This window comes from Carcharodon carcharias, chromosome 11 (genome assembly GCF_017639515.1).
Source record: "Carcharodon carcharias isolate sCarCar2 chromosome 11, sCarCar2.pri, whole genome shotgun sequence".
NCBI lineage: Eukaryota > Metazoa > Chordata > Chondrichthyes > Lamniformes > Lamnidae > Carcharodon > Carcharodon carcharias.
This window is the reverse complement of record NC_054477.1, coordinates 151,494,442-151,516,710: the sequence shown is the minus strand read 5'-3', so window position 1 is coordinate 151,516,710 and position 22,269 is coordinate 151,494,442. Positions and strand designations below refer to the sequence as shown.

The following is a 22,269-nucleotide window of genomic DNA, read 5'->3' as shown; positions in this document are numbered from 1 at the left end:
CTTAATGGATGCCCACAACTTACTGGTAAAATTTAAAAAAAGAGGCCTGATCCTGAAAAAAGAGGCCTGATCCTGAAAATGTCACCTCGGGCAGGTGCCTCATCAATACTGTACCCATTTTGGGCCCGACTTGAACATATCTTTAACAGAAGCAACACAATGGGAGTAGTCAAGTATAGCAGAAGAAAGTAGGGGCCTCAGTGTTGCTTTTTACTGAGGGTGATGGCACTAGGATTGGCTTTGGGTGGAGATGTTGTGAAATATATAACCCCTTTTTTGCAACTATATTACATTATCTACTTCATTGAGCCTTTAAATGGTGAAATAAAATGGCTGATAATTGTTTTGAATACTTTTTTTTAATAGTTTGATTGGGTCATCTTCAACTTTGTAAGATTGCATATTACTAAATTACATTCAAATTTTTGAATCAGCCAATTAGCTGCCAGAAATTTGGATGTTATTAACTTTTGCCAAGTATGATGCTCACAGGATAGGAATTGTCCACAGAGGCATCATTTTTATTGGAGGTAAACCTATTTCCAAGTTTGTGGTGTAAAAGTGGAACAAACCAGACAACACAATTAAAAAACTGTTACCACAATCTTTTTCTCTGATGCAATCTAAATTTCTGTTCCAAGTGAAAAAGAGACATTTCTAATCCAGCTTAATACCAGATTCAAATATATACTTTATACCAGAATTTACCTCCAGATTTCCATTTTCTAACTCTCGACAATGCAGAGCATCATCAATATCGGTACATCCAGGAGGGTCCACACTGCAGATATAGAGATGTCTTAGGTCCATCCTCTTTTTCAAGTCCTGCGATAATATAGGACAGTTATTTCATTGATGGATCACTAGTTATGTCTGCTAAGAAAAAAAATTACTTTTAAATCATGTTATTTTTCAATGGTTTTTTTTTTAAAAGAGAATTGCAGCAAACACAAAGTTCACTTTTAAAGTCTCATGAATTTGCTAAAGTTAATCTATAACAATTCTGAGAAGTCATTAAACGTCAGAGATTGTGCCAAAGATATTAACACAATTGCAGCCAGCTATATCTTGTATAGCATCTACAAGATGATCAGTGTTGCAAATACAGAGAAGATTCATCGGCATTTGTAAAGAGAAAAGACAAGTTAATGTTTTGGGAATCCATCCTTCATCCAAACTGAAAGTTAGAACTTAAAAGTCAGTGGTTTAAGAAATTTTACATAACAGATGGTGTTGGGAGCTGGTAGGGGTACTATATAAATATACAAGCATGTTACAACTTTGGTTATAATAGTTTGGTTATAGACCTAGGAGATGAAAAGTGGTGGGCTTTCTCAGGAAGGCACCTGGATCCAGGGATCAACGTGAAGGCATTTACCTCCTGAATCCATCAGGTTCAACTGTAATATTTGCTGATGACACCAAACTGGGTGAGAACATAAGTTGTAAGGAGGATCCAAGGAGGCTTCAAGAGGACTTGACTAAATAAATGGGCTAGAGCATGGCAGATGGAATATAATGTGAATGAATGTGAGCTTATTCACTTTGGCAGAAAAAACAAAAGCAGAATATTTCTTAGATTGTGAGAGGTTGGGAAATGTGGGCGTCCAAACCTGGGTATCCTTGTTCATGAGTCACTCAAAACTAGCATGCAAGTGCAGCGAGCAATTAGGAAGGCAAATAGTATGTTGGCCTTCATCGCCAGGGGATTTGAGTACAAGAGTAAGGATGTCTTGTTGCTGTTGTACAAAGCCTTGGTGCAACCTCTGGAATACCGTGCATAGTTTTCTAAGGAAGGATATACTTGTCTTGGAGGGGGTGCAGCAGAGGGTCACCAGGTTAATTCCTGGGATGGCAGGATTATTTCATGAGGAGAGATTGAGAAGACTGGGTTTGTATTCCACAGAGCTTTGAAGAAAGAGAGGTGACCTCATTGAAACTTACAAAATTATTGAAGGGCGTGACAGGATGGATGTTGATGTTTCCCCTGGCAGGTGAGTCTAAAACCAGGGGACATAATCTCAGGATAAGGGGAAGGCCATTTAAGACTGACATGAGGAGGGATTTCTTCACTCAAAGTGATGAATTTTCTGAATTCTCTATCCCAGAGGGCTGTGGAAGCTCAATCATTGAACATTTTCAAGACAGAAATCGATAGATTTCTGGAGACTAATGATAAGAGATATGGAGATGGTGCAGGCAAGTGGCATTGAGGGAGATGATCAACCATGATCTGATTAATGACATAACTGTCTCAACGGGCCAAATGGCCTACTCCTGTTCCTATGTCTCTAGCCCTGAGGATACTGTCAGTTTCCACATGACTTGGCAAACAAAGCCAACAACAGTTAAAGGTCAAATGCTGCTTGAAGATGAGGCTTGCAGTGCCATTATCAAATTTGAAGCTGCAACCTGCCTCCTTGAATCGGGATGGTTACCTACCCACCTTCCAGCTTCAGTTAAAGCCAGAAATGGCTTGGCTTGTGTCGGGAAACAGATTTTTCTGACTTTAAATCATTACCTGACCCAAACCTGCCTATTTTTTTCCGTTAAAAATTGCTCAAGTTACCTGACTTTCAAAAGCATTCATTAGAAAATTACATAAGGATTTGACATAGCTTTAAAATGTAATGACTGTTTGTTTTATTCTTGGTTTCATTGGCGCATGCCTGTTTTAGCCCAACAATCACAACTGTGAAAGCATTTTAAGCTAGGTGAAATGTCAAGAAAAATTCCTACTTCATAATCTGAATTTGTACCCAGCGGGGTTTTTAAAAATGTTTTCATGGGATGTGGGTGTCATTTGTTATCTATTTGTTATCTATTCCTGATTACTTTCTCAGCTATTTCAGAGAGCAGATAAGACCCAATCACATTGCTGTGGATCTGGAGTCACATGTAGGCCACATGTTGGTAAGGACAGCAGATTTCCTTCCTTAAAGGACATTAGTGAACCAGATGGGTTTTTACAACGATTGATGGTAGTTATTGCAGTCACCATTACAGAAACTAGCTTTATATTCCAGATTTTATGAACTGAATTCAAATTCTACCAGCTGCCATGGTGGGATTTGAACCCATGTCCCTAAAGCATTAGCCTAGGCCTCTGGATTACAAGTCCTGCAACATTACCACTATGCCACCCATCTCTCCTTAATGTCTGACCTGCTGCTCTTTATTTTCCAAAAAGCATAGAAGTATGGTAATGTATGAAAATTGTGGTGCCCTGTATTTCAACATCCTCTCAAGATTGACTGAATAGTTTGATATTTTCTATACCTGTTCTGTGATTATCCATGGCATCTTGGGCAGAAAACTAAGAACAGCCTGTGAGAAAGGCTGATGAGGGACGTCGTGCTCCAGCAGAAGAACTTCAGTTTCTGTTTCTTTATCTCCAGCATTTCCAAGACTTCTGACAAAGTGGCCCTGAAAGATCCAAACAAAGCACATCCATTTCTGGTTACTTTGTTGCCTATTTCCCCTTTTCTTTTTGAGGTTGTTGAGTCTAGTTGGGGTATGATTTCTGCAGCACCAACTCCCCCTCAGTACCTCACTCAAGCAGCTATTCTATGGGCATAAGTTCAGATAGTAAGTGTCAGTAATCTATTCAACTGGGAGCTGGTACTTCAGCAAAGCCTTATTATGTCCTTACCCAACAACCTCGCAAGGACAAAGCAGCCCGCTTGATTGACACCACATCCACAAGCATTCATTCCCTCCACCACCAACCCACAGTAGCAGCAGTGTGTACCATCTTCACAAGGCTATTTACACAGCATGACCACTACCATCTAGAAGGACAAGGGCAGCAGATAGATGCAAACACCACCACCTGGGAGTTCCCCTCCAAGTCACTCACCATCCTGACTTGGAAATATATTGCCATTCCTTCACTGTCACTGGGTCAAAATCCTTCCTAATAGCACTATGGGTGTACCTACACCAAATGGACTGCAGCAGTTCAAGATGCAGCTCACCATCACATTCTCAAAGGCAACTAGGGATGGGCAATAAATTCTGGCCTAGCCAGTGAAGCCCACATCCCGTGAATGAATAAAAAAAAAAAGTTCTTTCAAGAGGGAGTTACTGGTTGAATTTCCCCTACTATCCAGGGATGCCAAGGCCAATGTGAACATCCATTCTGAGAACAGTGTGGACTGGAATCAAATCTTGGATTATCTGGTTTGTATAGCTCAGCTGGATACCAATGTCCATCAAATAAACCATTTTGGAGATGGGCAATTCATATATGCATCATACAGCCCTCTTAAATTACATCTAAACATTTGTTTTTCCAGTTAAGGAAATACTCAAATATACAAATAGCTTAAATGTGTAACTCACAGATGCTTGGATAGTATTTAAAAATTTGAAATAAAGATTCAATCTTGTACCACAGCTTTTTGTGATATAGCTATATCCCCAGTGAAGAATATTTTATTAACATGAGAGGCAAGGTTTTATATTTTTATATTACCTGGGGGCAAAACTATAAGAAGAAGGGAATACAGCATATAATGTCCATCATTTATTTACAACAGTAGCCAATTGATAGTCACAAGATACTTGCAAGGCTAGAGCTAGTTTTCAATTTCATGTATAGCTCTTGCCATTGCATTTGAGTGAGAATGTACATGTTTCAAACTGGAATTACCAAAATGGTTTTGGAACAAAAGAAATAGTAATCTTGAAATAACTGCCAACGCTTAAAATAAGAATGAGTCATCCAAAGTAAAGGCTACTACTCATGAGTACTTCAAATCATAAATACAGCCAATTAGCTTGCTATCACTCAGGTCTGGAATTTGCATTGAAAATAATGGTGAGGCTAATGAAGTTCATCATTATTGTGCAGTAAATCAGATAGGAACTTTCAGAGTACACACCTATACAATTAAATGCAGAAATCTGGAAGCTGCTGTCCAAGTTACCCCACTGATCGCACTATGACAGTATCTCATCTATAGGGCAGAATTTTACGGCCCTGTTGTGGCGGGGCGGGGCTGTAAAATGCAGCAAGCCATTCAAAAGTCCACTGACTTCAGTGGGGCCATAAAATTCCGCCCACAGACGCAGCATTAAAATTCATGTAAAGATGTGAAATTAGGGTACTTACCAATAAACACAGGAAACTATTATCACTGGTACGTTTAGGTGTATATAAATTTTTCTCAGCGAAATAAGTCAAAATGACTATCACATGACCTCTCTGGCACTGAAAATATAATTTTACCAGTGTGGAATCCCATTCCTTCAGAATTTAAATAATTTTAGAATTTTTTTAACCTTTATGCTGTCTCTCTCTTTTATCGGTCTTGTAATGCCACCTTTTTTTTCCTCTCTTTTTTTCACTTTCTGTAGATGATTTAAATCTAATTCCTGATTTAAACTGTGTCTATCTGTGAGGGTTATACAGTCTGATTGGCTCAAGAGTCATGCTGTTTCTTGCTCCAGTCACAGACGCCACAGAGCCCCTGTAGAGGATGTAACAATGGATCAGATGCTCAATGACACTGAGTTTCCACTCAAAGGCATGCAGAAAACTTTGTGGCGTAGCTGTCCACATAGGAACAGCGCTCACCGTTCATTTCACCACTGACCACAAAATCCGGGCAATAGGATTTCTCTCCTAAACCAGTTGAAACTCTCTATAACATTGCTTTTTTAAACCCAGTTGCTTTATTTATTTTTTTCTCCAAATCAACTCAAATTCAAATTGTTTTTTGAAGATGAGGTGGAAAAGAATATACTCTTGCTCTTCTACAATTAAATTGATTTTTTACAGTTTCGAGGGCAAAAGTAAATTAATTATGTATAATGGCTATCATGTTTCCCAATAATCAATTACAAATTGTTTTAATAAACTTGCAATGATTACACTGTAGCTATTGGTCTTTTATTAAGGAAGTCATCAGGTGCCAATAACTGTTAATCGTAATAGCTTTTGTGAGCAAGAAATTAAAAACTGAAAATAGAAACTAGCATAGAATTTACTTACAATGATAGATGCCCTCCAGTAACTTATTATAATCTTCAAACTCAGATGGATTGTTACAAAATGCTCAATTTTCCTTTTCAAGTTTTATGTTGTCTGAATACTTTTGCTTGTAATCTTTCCCAGGCAAATTAAACAAGCAAGTGTAACTGATATACTTACATTGGGATAGCGAGAATTTCTGGGCCAACCATCAATTACAACAATTATTCTCTGGTTCTCAAGTGCAGAGGACTGTCGCGTTTCTATTCGAATTCTTGGAATCCTGCGGTCTGCTGGTGTGAACAAGTGTCTTGTTGACTTGAAATGCAGATAAAAATACAGATACCGGTAGTACAAATACAAATTCCCATTTAAGAATCATTTATAACACTTTTTTCTTTAAATAATGTAACCTCTTTCCAATTATAAGCTCACCTCTTTAATTTGCGACTTTGAAATCATGCCACAGTAGGACCTCCAGTTCCTTTTAATTATCCCAATTACTTTACCACTTGGCTTTGAAAATGTTTTGGCTGTAATATTCTTCAGCTTAAAGAGAAAATAAAAAAAAATATGGAAAGAGCATGTTATCAACTTTTTAAATGCATTCTTGATCTGAACAACTTCATAACAGTTCAATCAAATTTCTCAATTTTAAATCTTTTTATGCATAACCATTTTTCATACAGATGAATTTGTCCTTCAATTTAAGTATACAAAACCATGTCATTTGCATTATATAAAGAGCCATTACATTAAATGTACAGAAGCCATGTGGCAAGGGGACAAATTGTGAATATTTAACTCTGATTTAGCTGAATAGAAGTTAATATCATTTGTGCAACAAATCAGATGCCAATTGGTTTGTAGGTAATGGCAACTGCCAGCCAAATAGACCCTGCAGTCAAATTTTCTCACCTGTTATCTCCCTGACATGTAGGTTTGTAGCTACAAAATCATTCCTTTGACATATTAAAGGTGCAGAGTGTCACTACTTTGCATCCCCCATCTTCCCTCCAACCTGTCCCAAATCAGTAGCAGCCAGCAAGATAATTGTTGCAGTTGCTACCAAGATCAAGTCTATTTCTTTTACGTTTAAATACTGAAATGGAAAGTTTGCTGAAAATAATTTACTTTTATTACTATGATATCCACATTCCTGCCTGCATAAATGGTTTTAATTTTGAATATTTATGAAAACATTGCAATAAATGCACACATTATTAGATCTCTTACAAAGCCTTCTTTTTCATCCTCTTCATCAGCCTCAACCTGACCTTCATCTTGAAGTACAACAGCCGATGGTGCCACCCACTTCCCTTTGGGAAGCAATTCCACTGCCACCACATCTTCGTGTATAGCTCGATTGAGATTCTTCAGCCCTCGTACAAGGATCTATAAAATCACAAAAATACATTCAAACTTCATTTGTATTAACCAAGCTTCTGAAAATTACTTTGTGATTCCAATGAATTTATGGAGGACAAAAAAAAAATCCAGCACATAAATTTAGAAAAGAAATGTGTAAAGTATTATACTTCTATTTGATTATGTAGCATTACTGTAACCTCTTCAGTCCAGAATGCTTGGGACCAAGTCATTTCTGGATTTTGGAATTTGCTGGATTAAAGCAAATTCTGCTCCCAAAGTACTGTATTAAAATGATGCGAACTGCCGAATGGAGAGTCTGAGAGTTCTTTGGGTATGTTCGAAAAATTTCCAGGCAACTGGTGTTCCCAAACAATGGTTTCCCAAATTGGAGAATTTATAGTTCATTAACATTTTATTTTCTTCATCGAAGCAGAAGAAAGCCTCCAGGGAGTACTTAAAGTACAAGGTACATATTCACATCTACAGTTTATTGCTGAAAGAAAAAAAACCTGAATCTTTTTGTCTTGCACTCATTAGAACAGATGCAAGAATGCCAAATTTCAAAGGGAGCAACAATTTATACTGCATGAGAAAAGGGTGCTGATTGGTTGGTAAGTTGGTAAGTCAAGGTGTTGCAAAGGAGAATGCACCAAGGGAAACTATTATCCCCCATACTTTTGTTTAATTCAAAAAAGCCATCAAACCAAAAAGAGATTCTGTCTGAGTAATGTGGTATATGAATTCAGTGCCAGTGTGATGCCAGGATACTAACAACCAATTTAGGATTATCAATTAGGCTTGCAATGTGGCTCACTTATGCTTGATAGAAACTACATATATTCATTCGTAGGGATCTGGCCTCTGCATCAAAAGGAACATGTTCAGGCATTGCACCTTTTTTGAATTAAACACAGGTGAGCGGAACAATAGTTCTCTAATGCATTCTCCATACAACATCGCAACCAATCAGAGTTGACCTGCCAACCAATCAGCAACCTTTTTCATGTAATATAAATTGTTGTGCCTTTGAAATCTGACATTCTTGCATCTGTCCTGATGAGTGCAAGACAAAAAGCTTTGACAACATGTCTCTTTTTTCAGCAATACTCAAGTTCTATACTACCAAGCAACTAAATATTATTTGCAAAACTAGTAGAGATGCCCATTGCGGGGTCTAAAGGATGGAGCATTTTATAACGTTGGCCCACTAAGACCTGCTATCAACTATTTCTCCAACCCCAACAGAGTTCATACTCTCCTCAACAAAAATAATGGACGACCACAAGTTCAAAACGAACAACTGACTCCAATAACTTTCAAGGCATTTGTGGTGATTACGTGGCAATAAGCAAAGGGGCAGAATTCCTCCAGCACAAAATACATCTTACATTTAAAAAAATGGCAAGTTTGGAACGACTGCCACCTATGAGGAGTGACTCTGAGTTAACGTGTGGAATGAACAACTTGATTTCTAGCCATAGGATTTTTTTTTAATTAGTTCAATTAGGATGCTATATGCCAAATTCACAAAGCAAGCTATGGTAGAATTCAGAATCTAATTCCTTAGAACCCCTGATGGAAAAAGCTTCTTCTTTTTCCACTTGAAATCATTCACCTCCACAGAACATTTTTATTGCCCTGATTTGAACTTCATCTCTGTCTTGAAGTCAAGACTGATAATTTATACTGCTCTTACTGAGATGCACTAACACTGTGCAACTCAAATGATGCAAGACCCTTACAGCCAGAGGCAACAGATATCCACTGCTTAGTATGGGCTTGATTCCAAAGTTCCAAAGTTTGAAATCTTGGGAATCATCAAATCCCAATCCTCCTCTGTCCCCAGTAACCAGAATGTGATTCCACTTATCTAAAAACGTGGCAACACCATTCAGGGAATCAAAGAAAGAAACAGAATTACCTCTTTGTTTTCTCCGTCCTCTCCATGGATCCAGACTGTGGCTTCCAGATAGTTGTCCCTGTTGGCTCGAAAGGTCCCTTGGAAGTAACGATTAGATTTTATACCTTGATGTATTCTGGACAGAGGCAGATGTTCTGTGAAGATCAGCCTACCACTCTCTACTTCATTCTACAGTGGAACAAAATTTTACTTGTGGTGATATTATTTCATACTTAAGCACACAACTTTGAATTCATATATCTGAATAGGAGTATTGCGGGTTAGATTATATTTCTACTGCAATTGAGAAAATCTGAGGTCCACATCCTTTATTATAATAATATATTATATATATTATAATTTATTTACAATGATAAACTTATGGCAACTTCTTCTAACAGCATAGTTGTCCTTGGTCAATAACTTGAAATATTCTACCGCAACACCACTGTGGGAGCATAATAACCGCAAAGGCTGCAGCAGGTTGAGGATAACACCCATCAACACCTTCTCAAGGCAAGTAAGGGTGGGCAAAAGCTTGCCAGCTTGCCCATGTCCAAGAACATTTTTTTAAAACAAAACATTGATGTTATGATGATATCATAAAGTTCCTACTTTATTAGCAAGAGCAATTTTCATTTGAAAATTATTTGTGAGGACCCCAAACTAAAAACTAAACTCATAGATAACTACGTTGGATGGTTAATCATTGTGTTGCTTTAGCCTTTTTTTTTACATTCTTTTCTATATTATTAGGATTATCTACACAAGGTAACAGCCACTGTGCTGATTAAATTCAGATTCTATCCTTACATTTCAATCAGCCAATGGTGCATCAATGAGAAAATTAGGGATATATTATGGCATTGCACTTAGGATGGCATATCAATTAAGATTTATGTTGTGAGAGATCTTGGCAAGGTCTTAGCAAACAAATTCATTAAAACCCTCAATCCAATCACAGTCATTTGTAGTGATTGTAAAATTGACACCATGACTACAATTTTCCTTTGTAAAATACCACAAGACTAGACAAAATGAAACTTAAAAACCTCTCTGCACCCCCACCGCCTGCCCCAAAGAGCAATCTCTGAGAATGATACTTACAGATGCATCTGAAATACAAGCTAGCCGATCAACTAGTTCAGGATTTCCAACTAAACTCTTGATATATTCATCACCTGAAAGCAAGGGGTGGAGGGGAAGAAATGGTCATTGCTGAACAGTGCAAAATCATAAATCACTCCAATGGAGGAATAGTACACAAATATAACACGAATGAAAATAACATATCAGCCAAAAACTATGTTGTAAAGTTGTGGCCTGATAAAGTATTCACGTTTCAAGCACATATGCTTTATATTAACAAATATTTATTCCAGTAATTCTTAAAAATGACTTATTCCATTACTAATTTTCAGATTTTTAGTATGTAACTGAAATTTTGCAATATATTTATTATTGGCTTCAGGATGCTCTAAAATGGGATCTGAACTAGTCAGCGTTGCTCAAAACCAAACACCCAAAGGTTATTAGTTATTTAAAGTTGGGCCATTTACCCTCGCTAATTCAATTTCAGCTGTTAATGCTTGTTCAATTATTCTTTGTTGCTTAGATTTCACATCTTATATTAAAATTAACTGTTTTGTGTGATTTCTGTTATTTTAGAACCACACTGTTTTCATGATATGAAGCAACTCACATAATTATTTTGGAAAATTTAATTTTAGAATGAAAATCGTGCAAAAGATGCTAACAGATGTGCCATGTCCCACTGCATTGCTAATGGAAAGTCGAAGGATCAGCAGGCTCCACCTTGTGGTGGTGTCAAGACTGTTCAGATTTATTAACAATCCTATGAAAGTTTTCTTCTCTTCTTAGGCAGTACCTCGGGATAGAGGATGACCTGCTTCCATTCCAGTTCAATGGGTTCAGAGATGACCGATAAGTCACTGCAAAGTATGCCACATGTGGGGCAGATGTAGCTTGGATGTTGAGTAGATGAGTTGTTGGGAGCTTTATATGCTCTCTCTAATGCCTCAACTTCTTCTTTACTTGGTCCCAACTAAGTATTTTGATGTGTTCAGTGCCTTCCCGAATGACTCTTTTGGTCGGTCACATGCCAGGGACTACCATGAGTCAAAGGGGATGTATGACTTCTTCAGGGAAGCTCTGAGGACATCCCTAAAGAATTTCCTTTGTCCTTCTGGGAGTCTCCTGCTACAACTGAGTTCTGAGTAGAGATGTTGCTTCGGGAGTCTGGTGTCAGGCATACAAATGACATTTCCTACCCAGCAGAGCTGGCATTGGGTGCTTAGCACTTCGATGCTGGGCATGTTGATTTTGGAGAGGATGCTGCTGGTTCACTGCCTTTCTTGTAACCAGATTTGGAGGATCTTGCGAAGGCACTGCAGGTCTTGCTTCTCCAGTGCTTTGAAGTGCCTGCCATGGATGGATGCAATCATATCAAAATGCCATCTAGTGGCATGACAGAGAATTGTGATTATTCAGTGCCAACATTTTGCACTGGAAATTCAAGAGAACTTGTTCAGTTTTTCATGGGGTGCGCACGCCACACAAGCACTTCTACAAAAAATTTCACTACGCATTCTTCAAGAATGCTTAAAGCAAATATAATTGGTGACAAACCTGCTTACTTCATAGGCACTTCTAGACACTTAGCAACGATAAAAAAAAACTTTCACAAGCATCAATATAGCTTACTACAAGTAATTATTCATCCTAATCCTCCATGTCCTGATAGTAATGATTCATGCCAGGTCAGAATTCCATGAACACCAAGAGCCCAAGGATGATTCTTCAACATGTGGACATGTATTCAACACTGTCACTGCATTATTTGATCATGAGAGTCAATGTCTCTGATAGAATAAAAGCAAAATACTGCGGATGTTGGAAATCTGAAACAAAAACAGAAAATGCTGGAAAAACTCAGCAGATCTAACAGATCTGTGGAGAGAAAAACAGAGTTAATGTTTCGAGTCCGTATGACTCTTCTTCAGAGCTTCCCCGTTCCCTGATAGAATAAATGACTTAAATTTGTAACTCCTAATACCACACCAAATATCCAAACTGTTCTAGTACAGCTAAAACACTGGCATCTACCTGACAATGTGAAAAATTGCCTAGGTATGTCCTGTTCACAAATTGCAGGACAAATCCAGCTGGCCAATTATCGCCCCATCAATCTACTCTTGATCATCAGAAAAATGACGGAACGTGTCATCAACAGTGCTATAAAGTGGCATTTACTCAGCAATAACGTGCTGAAAGACACTCTGTGTTACACAGAGGGTCAATCAGCTCATTACAGCATTAGTCCAAATATGGACAAAAGGGCTGAACTCAAGAGAGCAGGTGAAAGTGACTGCCCTTGACATCAAGCCAGCATTTGCCCAAGTATGGCATCAAGGAGCCCTCGCAAAACTGAAGTCAATGGGAATCAGGGGGAAAAACTCTTCAGTGGCTAGAGTCATACCTATCACAAAGGAAGATTGTTGTGGTTGCTGGAGGTCAACACCTCAGTCCCAGGTCATCACTGCAGGAGTTCGTCAGGATAGTGTCCTGGGCCCAACCATCTTCAGCTGTTTCATCAATGACCTTCCCTTCATTATAAGGTCAGAAGTGAGGATGTTTGCAGAAGATTGCACAATGTTCAGCACCATTCACAACTCCTCAGATGTCGAAGCAGTTCATGTTCATTTTGTTATGGCTGGGTGAGGAGTGAGCTGGCTCCCCTTCTATTCAGCCCCCTCGGTTGGTCGCAACAGAAGTTTTAAAATTTATTTTCCCCATAAATGCATTTTCTAATCCAAATGTATCTATCTGTTACTAAGGAGCCAATCAAACTAGATTTCTTCAGTCCAAGAAAGATTAAATTAATTAGTTACTAGACCAGAGAAAAAATAATAAAGATGCGATGACACACACACACACACACACACACACACACACACACACACACACACACACACACACACACACACACACACACACACAGTAAGAAAGTTAGAGTCCAATAAAAGTTAAAAGAATATATGATTAAGTCCTTTGCTTGTCTTTGAGGCATAGATTGTTGCGCATTACGGTCGTTTGAAATTAGCTGGTTTCCTGTAGAATTCTGGAATTGACTTTGTTCAGGTCTGCACTTCATTGAAGACGCTGTTTTCACGAGACTGAGAGTGAGACTTTGAGACTTTTGACACGTTACAAGATATAAATCAACAGAAGGTGGGGGTTATTTTGTCCTCCACTGGGCTTTTGAATGTCAGATGTCAGTTAAGTATCTGTCAGGAGATCAGTTCCCATTGTCTTGATAGAACTACAGCTGGTCAAAGTCCAGCACTTAGCATTTTTAATGCTTCCTTTCAAGAGTGTCCCTGTTTCAAGTGGACCTTAACAGCCCCCAGGTGTGGAATTCCATATAACCAATCTGCAGTGCAACTCATATAGAAACTTTCCCAAAAGGTGGTCAACCTTACAGTATCCGTCATCAGGTGACTTGTGGCAGCCATTCTTCACTAGTGTCCTTTCTTGCATTTTTTTTTTAAAAGGTCTTTTTTAAACAGTCTGTGGCTAGCTGCTGAAGTTGTACATAGCTCTCACTCAATCACAGTTTCCTGTCTTTGTGACAATATGCAGCAGTACCTGGACAATATTCAGGCTTGAGCTGACAGGTGGCAAATAACATTTGTGTCAAACAAGTCCTAGGCAATGACCATCTTCAACAAGAGAGAATCTAGCCATCTCCCCTTGACATTCGATGGCATTGTCATCTCTGAATTCCCCCACCATAAACTTTCTGGGGGTTACTGTTGACCTGAAACTGAACTGGGCCAGCCATACTGTGGCTACAAGAGCTGGTCAGAGGCTGGGAATTATATAGCAGGTAACTCACCTCCTGACTCCTCAAAGCACAACTCAGGAGTGTGATGGAATACTCTCCACTTGTCTGGAAAGAATGCAGCTCCAAAAACACTCAAGAAGCTCGACACCATCAAGGACAAAGCAGTCTGCTTGATCAGCACCCCTATCCACCAAACTAAACATTCACTCCCTCCTCCACCAATGCACAGTGACAGCAGTGTGTACCATCTACAAAATGCACTGCAGCAACTCACCAATCTATTTCGGCAGCACCTTCCAAATCCATGACCTCTACCACCTAGAAGAACAAGGACAGCAGATGTTTTGAACCCCATCACCTATGAGTTCCCCTCCAACCCACACACCATTCTGGCTTGGAACTACATTGTGTTCCTTCACTGTTGCTGGGTCAAAATCCTGGAACTCTCTTCTTAACAGTACTGCGGGTGTATCCATACCATACGACAGCAGGAGTTCAAGAAGGCGCCTCACCATCACGTTCTCAAGGACAATTAGGGATGGGTAATAAATGCTGGCCTAGCCAGTGATGCTCACATCCCGTGAAAGAATAATTTTTTTTTAAAAAAGTAAATGTTCTTATTGAACCATTATAGGAGGCTCAAGAGGTCATAATTGGTAAGCCAACCATCTTAACTTGATTGTATGCTTGTCAATTACTGATATCTGGAATATGTCTAGATATTTGCTGTTCTCAGCCCATTTTATATAATTAGAACAGCTCACTGCTGTTCTTGCCTCTTCCTTGAGTATAAATCACGCTTTTCAAGCAGCATATTATGAAGAATCCCACTAATATTCCAATACATCTTGCCCATAAATTTTCCTAAAGAAATACTGTCTCTAATTCTACAAACCCAATACTTACATGTAAATGCCACAAGGCCATCTTCCACAGCACGCTCTTTGTTTTTTCTGTCATTTGTTATTAAGATAACCTGAAGTTGCAAAGTTTTGCTTTTTTTTAAATGTTCATTGTACCACTTCACCGCGATCCGTATTGCTCGGTCATTTCTGTCGTTTGCACTTTCACCTTGTTCTTGCTCTATATAGGTATCTCTGAGGAGGGCAATACACGTCACAAGTTACAAACTTGTTTTAAAGAGGATTCTTTCTGAATTCTCATTTACTGATAGATAAATCGACAATGACATCACAATCTATTCTAAGCTCCACAGCAGGTTTTTGAGAAACGGAACATAGAATTTTTCACTGAACATAGTACAAAGAGGATAACATAGCTGGAAATCACAAAGTGGATCATCAATAAGTTTAGATATTGTCAAATGGTTTATAACTGCCACTTCAACCGTGGGATGAGGAAATAATCTCATCACTCCCTGCTTCCTTTTTAACACTTAATGTTGTGATTCTATAGAATTTATGAGTCACTGGGATTGTTTTATTCAGTCTGCTGACAGCGGGCATCGCTTTATACAGTCTTGACAAGAGTACTGAAACCTGTTGATGCATGATGGTGTCAACACTAAAGAAATATGTTGGTAAAATGTTGCATAGGTTTGTTACATTCTGTACAGTTATACAAGTCATTTGTAAAAAAATTAAAATGTTGCTTTGATGCCCTAATTATACCACTAGATGGAGGGGGAGGGGAAACTAATAAAAGGGTGAGGGGGAAGATGGGGAAGCCAGGATCAGGCATTTTATTGTATATGTGGTAGGTTCGCATTTCCTCATAACCACATGCCACCCATTCATTAGTTTCAGCACATGCAGAAACCCACAATGACTTTTATTCTCCCAGTTAAGAGCAATTGTAATAGTTAAGTTGTTGCCCTTACTGAGATTGGCTAAATTAGGACCAAAAGGGATAGAGGATAGGGCAGCAACTCAGCACTTGCTAGAATTACTATAGATGAAAGAGTGCTTTATCTAATTTTATTCAGTAAAGGCAGAAAATATTACCTCTAATACAGCAGTCTGCTATTTCTCGATGTCTAAATCAGAAAAAATTCTCACTAAAGAACAAAATTCAGATTTCATCAGCATCAGATTGTTAATTCAATATAATAATTTCCTCATCCAGAATCATACTTCGCTCTGTCAAATTATAGGGGAAACTACCAGATGAAGCAGTTAGGCAAGAGATGGAAGCAACATCACACAACCTCACGTTTTCTGAGCAAGATTAAATTCTAAGTACTAAATCTTAAATATTTGTAGTTCATCTTCTCTTACTTGTGATGTTCGTTTGTAAAAGTGTAAAAATGTTTTTCTGGGTTGTTAATCACATCCTTAATTCTTTTGTATACAGGAGCACTTCGATGTCTGACCTCCTGCAGCACTGTCTGCAGGATCACCACATTCTGGATCACTGGATCTTCAAGGATATCAATCTAATAATAAAATAATAATAAAAAACAGCAAATGAGAGTTTTGCACCCAAAGAATTACAATAACCATAAAAAAATTTCAAATCTCTGTTTGCGTTCAAAACAATGTAGGCTCCATGCAGCAATATTTCACAGCTTACAGGGATCACATGCATAGTGTCTTAGGCCCAAACATCATCAGCTGCTTCATCAATGACCTTCCTTCCATCATAAGGTCAGAAGTTCACTGATGATTACGCAATGTTCAGCACCATTCGCGACTCTTCAGATACTGAAGCTGCCCACATCCAAATGCAGCAAGGCATGGACAATATCGAGGCATGGGCAAACGACATCTGCGCCGCACAAGTGCCAGGCAATGACCATCTCCAACAAGAGAGAATCTAGCCATCGTCCCTTGATATTCAATGGCACTACCATCACTGAATCCCCCACTAACAACATCCTGGGGATTACCATTGACCAGAAACTGAACTGAATTAGCTATATAAATAACGTGGCTTCAAGAGCAGGTCAGGGGCTCAGAATTGTGCGATGAGTAATTCACCTCCTGATTCGCCAAAGCCTGTCCATTATCTACATGGCACAAGTCAGGAGTGTGATGGAGTACTCTCCACTTGCCTGGATGAGTACAGCTCCAACAACACTCAAGAAATATGACACCATCCAGGGCAAAGCAGCCTGCTTGATTGGCCCCAATCCACAAACATTCACCCCCTCCACCACCAATGCACAGTGGCAGCAGTGTGTACCATCTACAAGATGCACCTCAGGAACTGACCAAGCCTCCTTAGACAGCATCTTCCAAATCCACGACTACTACCATCTAGGAACACCATCACCTGCAAGTTCCCCGCCAAGCCACTCACCCACCTGACTTGGAAATATATCGCCATTCCTTCAGTGTTGCTGGGTCAAAACCCTGGAAATCCCTCCCTAACAGCACAGTGGGTGTACCTACAACACATGGCCTGCAGCAGTTCAAGAAGGCAGCTTACTACTGCCTTCTCATGTTAAATTAGGGATGGGCAATAAATGCTAGCCTAGCCAACAACAACCACATCCCATGAATATACGTTATTATTCAATACATTAATGATCTAGATGAAGGAACTGAGGGCATCCTGGCTAAGCTTACAGATGATATAAAGATAGGTGGAGGGACAGGTAGTATTGAGGCGGCGGGAAGGCTACAGAAGGATTTGGACAGGTTAGGAGAATGGGCATAAAAGTGACAGATGGAATACAACGTGGGAAGTGTGAGGTCATGCACTTTGGGAGGAAGAATAGAGGCATAGAGTATTTTCTAAATGGGGAGAGAATTCAGAAATCTGCAGTGCAAAGGGACTTGGGAGGCCTAGTCCAGGATTCTCTTAAGGTCAACTTGCAGGTTGAGTTGGTAGTTAGGAAGGCAAATGCAATGATGGCATTTATTTCGAGAGGACTAGAATATAAAAGCAGGGATGTGCTGCTGAGGCTTTATAAGGCTCTGGTCAAACCACATTTAGAATATTGTGAGCAATTTTGGGCCCCGTATCTCAGGAAGGATGTTCTGGCCCTGGAGAGGATCCAGAGGAGGTTCACGAGAACGATCCCAGGAATAAAAGGCTTAATTTATGAGGAACGTTTGAGGACTCTGGATCAATACTCGATGGAGTTTAGAAGGATGAGGGGAGATCTGATTGAAACTTACAGAAAACTGAAAGGCCTGGATAGAGTGGACGTGGGGAAGATGTTTCCATTAGTAGGAGAGACTAGGACCCGAGGGCACAGCCTCAGAGTAAAAGGAAGACGTTTTAGAACAGAGATGAGGAGAAACTTCTTTAGCCAGAGAGTGGTGAATCTATGGAATTCATTGCCACAGAAGGCTGTGGAGGCCAGGTCATTGAGTGTATTTAAGACCGAAATAGATAGGTTCTTGATTGGTAAGGGGATCAAAGGTTACGGGGAGAAGGCAGGATAATGGGGTTGAGAAACTTATCAGCCATGATTGAATGGCGGAGCAGACTCAATGTGCGGAATGGCCCAATTTCTGCTCCTATGTCTTATGGTCTTATGAAAGAACAAAAAAATTCACATAATCCATTACAATTTAATACAGGAAGACAGGTGGTACCAATGCCCTAGCAGGGAGCACGAAAGTCATAGTAGCTCATTGGGTCGTACTCTAGCTCTGGGGTAAGAAGGTTGTGGGTTCAAGTTCCACACCAGAACCTTGAACACACAAATCTGGGGCACTTTAGTGCAGCGGGGGACTGGTAAATATTAAAATCACAAACTGCTGGCAGTACTTGTGAAGAGAGAAACAGAGTGATAATGTAAAGCAGAGAGTCAAGATCAATGGGTCCTTTTCTGGCAAGCTGTAAGTAGTGGGCTGCCACAGTGTTCGGTCCTTGGTCTCCAACTATTTTTAATCTATATTAATGACTTGGATTCAGGGATAGAAGATACTATAGCTAAATTTGCAGACGACACCAAAATAGGTGGGAAAGTGAATTGCAATGAAGAAATAAGAAACTTACAGATGGATATGGGCGGGTTAGGTGAATGGGCCAAAATTTGGCAGATGCGAGTTTAATGTGGATAAGTGTGAGGTTATCCATTTTGGTCGGAAGAATAAAAAGACGACTCATTATTTAAATGGAGAGAAACTTCGGAATGTTTCGGTGCAGAGGGATCTGGATGTCCTCGTGCATGAATCACTGAAAGCTAGTGTGCAGGTACAGCAGGTAATAAGGAAGGCAAATGGAATTTTGACATTTATTGCTTAAGGAATAGAGTATAAAAATAGGGAACTGTTGCAGCTGTACAAGGCATTGGTGAGACCACACCTAGAGTACTGTGCACAGTTTTATTCCCTTACTTGAGGAAGGATGGAGTTGCATTGGTGGCTGTTCAAAGGAGGTTCACTAGATTCCAGAGATGTGGGGCTTGTCTTATGAGGAGAGATTGAGCAGTTTAGGCCTATACTCGCTAGAGTTAGAAGGATGAGAGGAGGTCTAATTGACGTATATAAGATGCTAAAGGGGTAAGACAAAGTAGACGTGGAGCGATGTTTCCCTTTGTGGGATATTCTAGGATGAGGCCATAGTTTTAGGCTAAGGGGTGGTAGATTTATATCAGAGATGAGGAGGAATTATTTTTCTCAAAGGGTCGTCAATCTGTGGAATACACTACCTCAGCGTGCAGTGGAGGCCGGGACGCTGAATAAATTTAAGGAGGAGATAGACAGATTTTTAATTAGTAACGGCTTTAAAGGTTATGGCGAGAGGGCGGGAAATTGGAGTTGAGGCTGAAATGAGATCAGCCATGATCGTATTGAATGGCGGAACAGGCTCAAGGGGCTGAATTGCCTCGTCCTGGTTCTTGGGTTTCAAGTCTAATATGATTCTTTGTCGGGACAATTCCGAAGAAGAGTCTCATTCTACTCAAAACATTAACTTTGTTTCTCTATCCATAGGCGTTGCCAGACCTCCTGAGTTTTTTTTTCCAGCATTTTCTGTTTTTATTACAGATCTCCAGCAACCGCAGTATTTTGCTTTTACTTTAGGTTCTATGTTTTTCAGGAAGTTGGCTTCAAAAAATAGGTGCCTGTTCAGCTGTAAAAGGTGGCAAAAGGTGATATATAAATGCAAATCTCCCCAATTTTGGCAGGGAGGTGTGGTAGATGCAAGTTCTTGTTTCCCCCACCTCCTCCCCTCAGTTTTTTAGGGAACAGGCTTCAAAATAGAAAGAAACTAGAAAGTGCCTGTGAAAGGTGGCGAAAGGTGATATATAAATGCAAATCCTTCCCAATTTTTGAGGGCGGGGGGGGGGTGGTTGTTGGATGAACATCCGCGTTCGCACTCCCTGGTTGTATAAGAACTAAACATCCCAAAAAAAAACTAAAGAGTGCCTATTTGCATTTATATATCACCTCTCACAGCCAAACTATAAAGTAGCTGTGAAAGGTGATATATAAATGCAAATGTTCACCAAATTGGGGGTGGGTGGGAATGGTGGATGAATGTCCTTGTGCCCTCCTTCGCCCCCAACCCCCTGGGAGTTTCAGGGACCAGGCTTCAAAATAAAAAGGTAATAGGAAATGCCTGATCGGCAGTGAAAGGTGATATATAAATGCAAACCTTTCCTAATTTTGAAGAGGGGGGGGGGGGTGGTTTGTGAATGAAACTTTAAATATCCTTGTGCGTGCCTCTCTTCCCCCACACCCCCCCCCACCCCCAAGCCTTTACCTGGTGAAGCACCACGTTGGTGTCGGGCAGCACATAGTGAGGCTCCGGGCAGAGCTGGCTGGAGGTGTGGGGCTGGTCGGTGAGGCCGCCGTGTCCCTGTCCCTGTCCCTGACCCTGACCCTGACCCGGGTCCGATCCGGATCCCGGCCCCCGGCCGCCGCACTCCTCACACGGACCCCAGCCGCACAAAATGTCGTCCCGCAGGTAATGCTCCCTCACCACCTTCAGCACCCCGCCCGAGCGCGTCTTCTTGACGAAACTTTTAGATTTCAACATCCTTCCTGGGGGGGGGGGGGGGGGGGGGGGGGGGGGGGGCGGTGGGGTGAGAGGGTGGGTGAGAGAGAGGAGGGGGGGGGGGGGTAAAAAAAAATTTAAATTTTAAAAATCAAACCGCCGCCAACCGCTCCTCCTGCCGCCGTCTCAAGCTGTTGGCCGACCGAAACCCTAACTCCAGCCTCCCCTCCCCTCCCCTCAGTGTGAAACACCCTGAAAAATCACCAGGACAATTCAGAAGGAAATAAATTCCACTTTTTTTTTTCTCTCTGTTTCCTCCCCCACCCCCAAACATGGTAAATTATAAGTGGGGGGAGGGGGCAAGGAACAGCCAGTTCAAAATTGTCAAATTCCCCATTTTTTTTTTGGGGGGAGGGGGGGGGGGGGAAAGAAAAAAAAAACCAATCAGTAATAATTGGATAAAAGCAAAATACTGCGGATGCTGGAAATCTGAAACGAAAACAGAAAGTGCTGGGGAAACTCAGCAGCTTCTGCGGAGGGTGGAAGACAAGAGTTAATGTTTCGAGTCCGTAAGACCCTTCTTCAGACATCCGAAGGACTCGAAACGTTAGCTTTTGCTTTTCTCCCTCCACGGATGCTGTCAGACCTGCTGAGTTTTTCCGGTGTTTTCTGTTTTTGTTTCCGTAATGTTGGAGCTCCATTTTAAGGTTTCCAAGACCACTTAGGGCAACTTTTACCAGTATCCCTTAAGTTTTACTGTTTTTTTTTCAATTTTGGGAGGGTGGAGTGGGGGGGGGGGGGTGGGTGGTTGGTGGCTGGAAAGTGATGTTGAGGCCACAATCAGATCGGCTATGATCTCATTGAATGGTGGAGCAGGCTCAAGGGGCTGAACGGCTGCTCCTAATTCATATGTTTGCACGTACATTCAAATGACCCCCTTTAGCCATATTATTTCAACAAGGAGCATAGCTTTGCCCCTCTCCCCCCCATTGCATCTTATTGTCACCCCTCAAATTTTCCATTTTCGGTTTAAGTCGATGTGTGCATTGATTTTCCATAAGACAGAGAAATGCAGAGTGACTCATTCTGGTAGGAAGAACATGGAGAGACAATATTAAATAAAGTGGTGCGACAGCAAAATAACCTGGGTCTATATGTGCATAAATCATGGAAGGTGGCAGAACAGGTTGAGTGACCAGTGAATAAAGCATACATTATCCTAGGCTTTATTAATAGGGGCATATGGTACAAGAGCTAGGATTGTCAAACTTGTATCAGACACCAATTTGGCCTCAA

The 22,269-nt window shown here is 40.4% G+C and overlaps 2 protein-coding genes across 2 annotated transcripts in view; one reads left to right on the top strand and one right to left on the bottom strand.

The window, feature by feature from the left end:
• Nucleotides 1-22,269, bottom strand: part of dis3 (DIS3 exosome endoribonuclease and 3'-5' exoribonuclease) — a 34,720-nt gene that overhangs the window by 11,489 nt on the left and 962 nt on the right. Inside the window, exons 2-11 of the mRNA XM_041199368.1 lie at nucleotides 20,740-21,020; nucleotides 16,353-16,510; nucleotides 15,022-15,212; nucleotides 10,356-10,429; nucleotides 9,270-9,437; nucleotides 7,214-7,372; nucleotides 6,413-6,526; nucleotides 6,158-6,295; nucleotides 3,280-3,426; nucleotides 709-825 (exon numbers count right to left, since the gene is read on the bottom strand). Coding sequence (XP_041055302.1) covers nucleotides 709-825; nucleotides 3,280-3,426; nucleotides 6,158-6,295; nucleotides 6,413-6,526; nucleotides 7,214-7,372; nucleotides 9,270-9,437; nucleotides 10,356-10,429; nucleotides 15,022-15,212; nucleotides 16,353-16,510; nucleotides 20,740-21,015 — 1,542 coding nt within the window. The 5' untranslated portion in view covers nucleotides 21,016-21,020. The remainder of the gene's footprint in view (nucleotides 1-708; nucleotides 826-3,279; nucleotides 3,427-6,157; nucleotides 6,296-6,412; nucleotides 6,527-7,213; nucleotides 7,373-9,269; nucleotides 9,438-10,355; nucleotides 10,430-15,021; nucleotides 15,213-16,352; nucleotides 16,511-20,739; nucleotides 21,021-22,269) is intronic.
• pibf1 (progesterone immunomodulatory binding factor 1) overlaps nucleotides 20,924-22,269 on the top strand; it is a 136,751-nt gene continuing 135,405 nt past the window's right edge. Inside the window, exon 1 of the mRNA XM_041199373.1 lies at nucleotides 20,924-20,943. The gene's annotated coding sequence lies outside the window, so the exon portion shown is untranslated. The remainder of the gene's footprint in view (nucleotides 20,944-22,269) is intronic.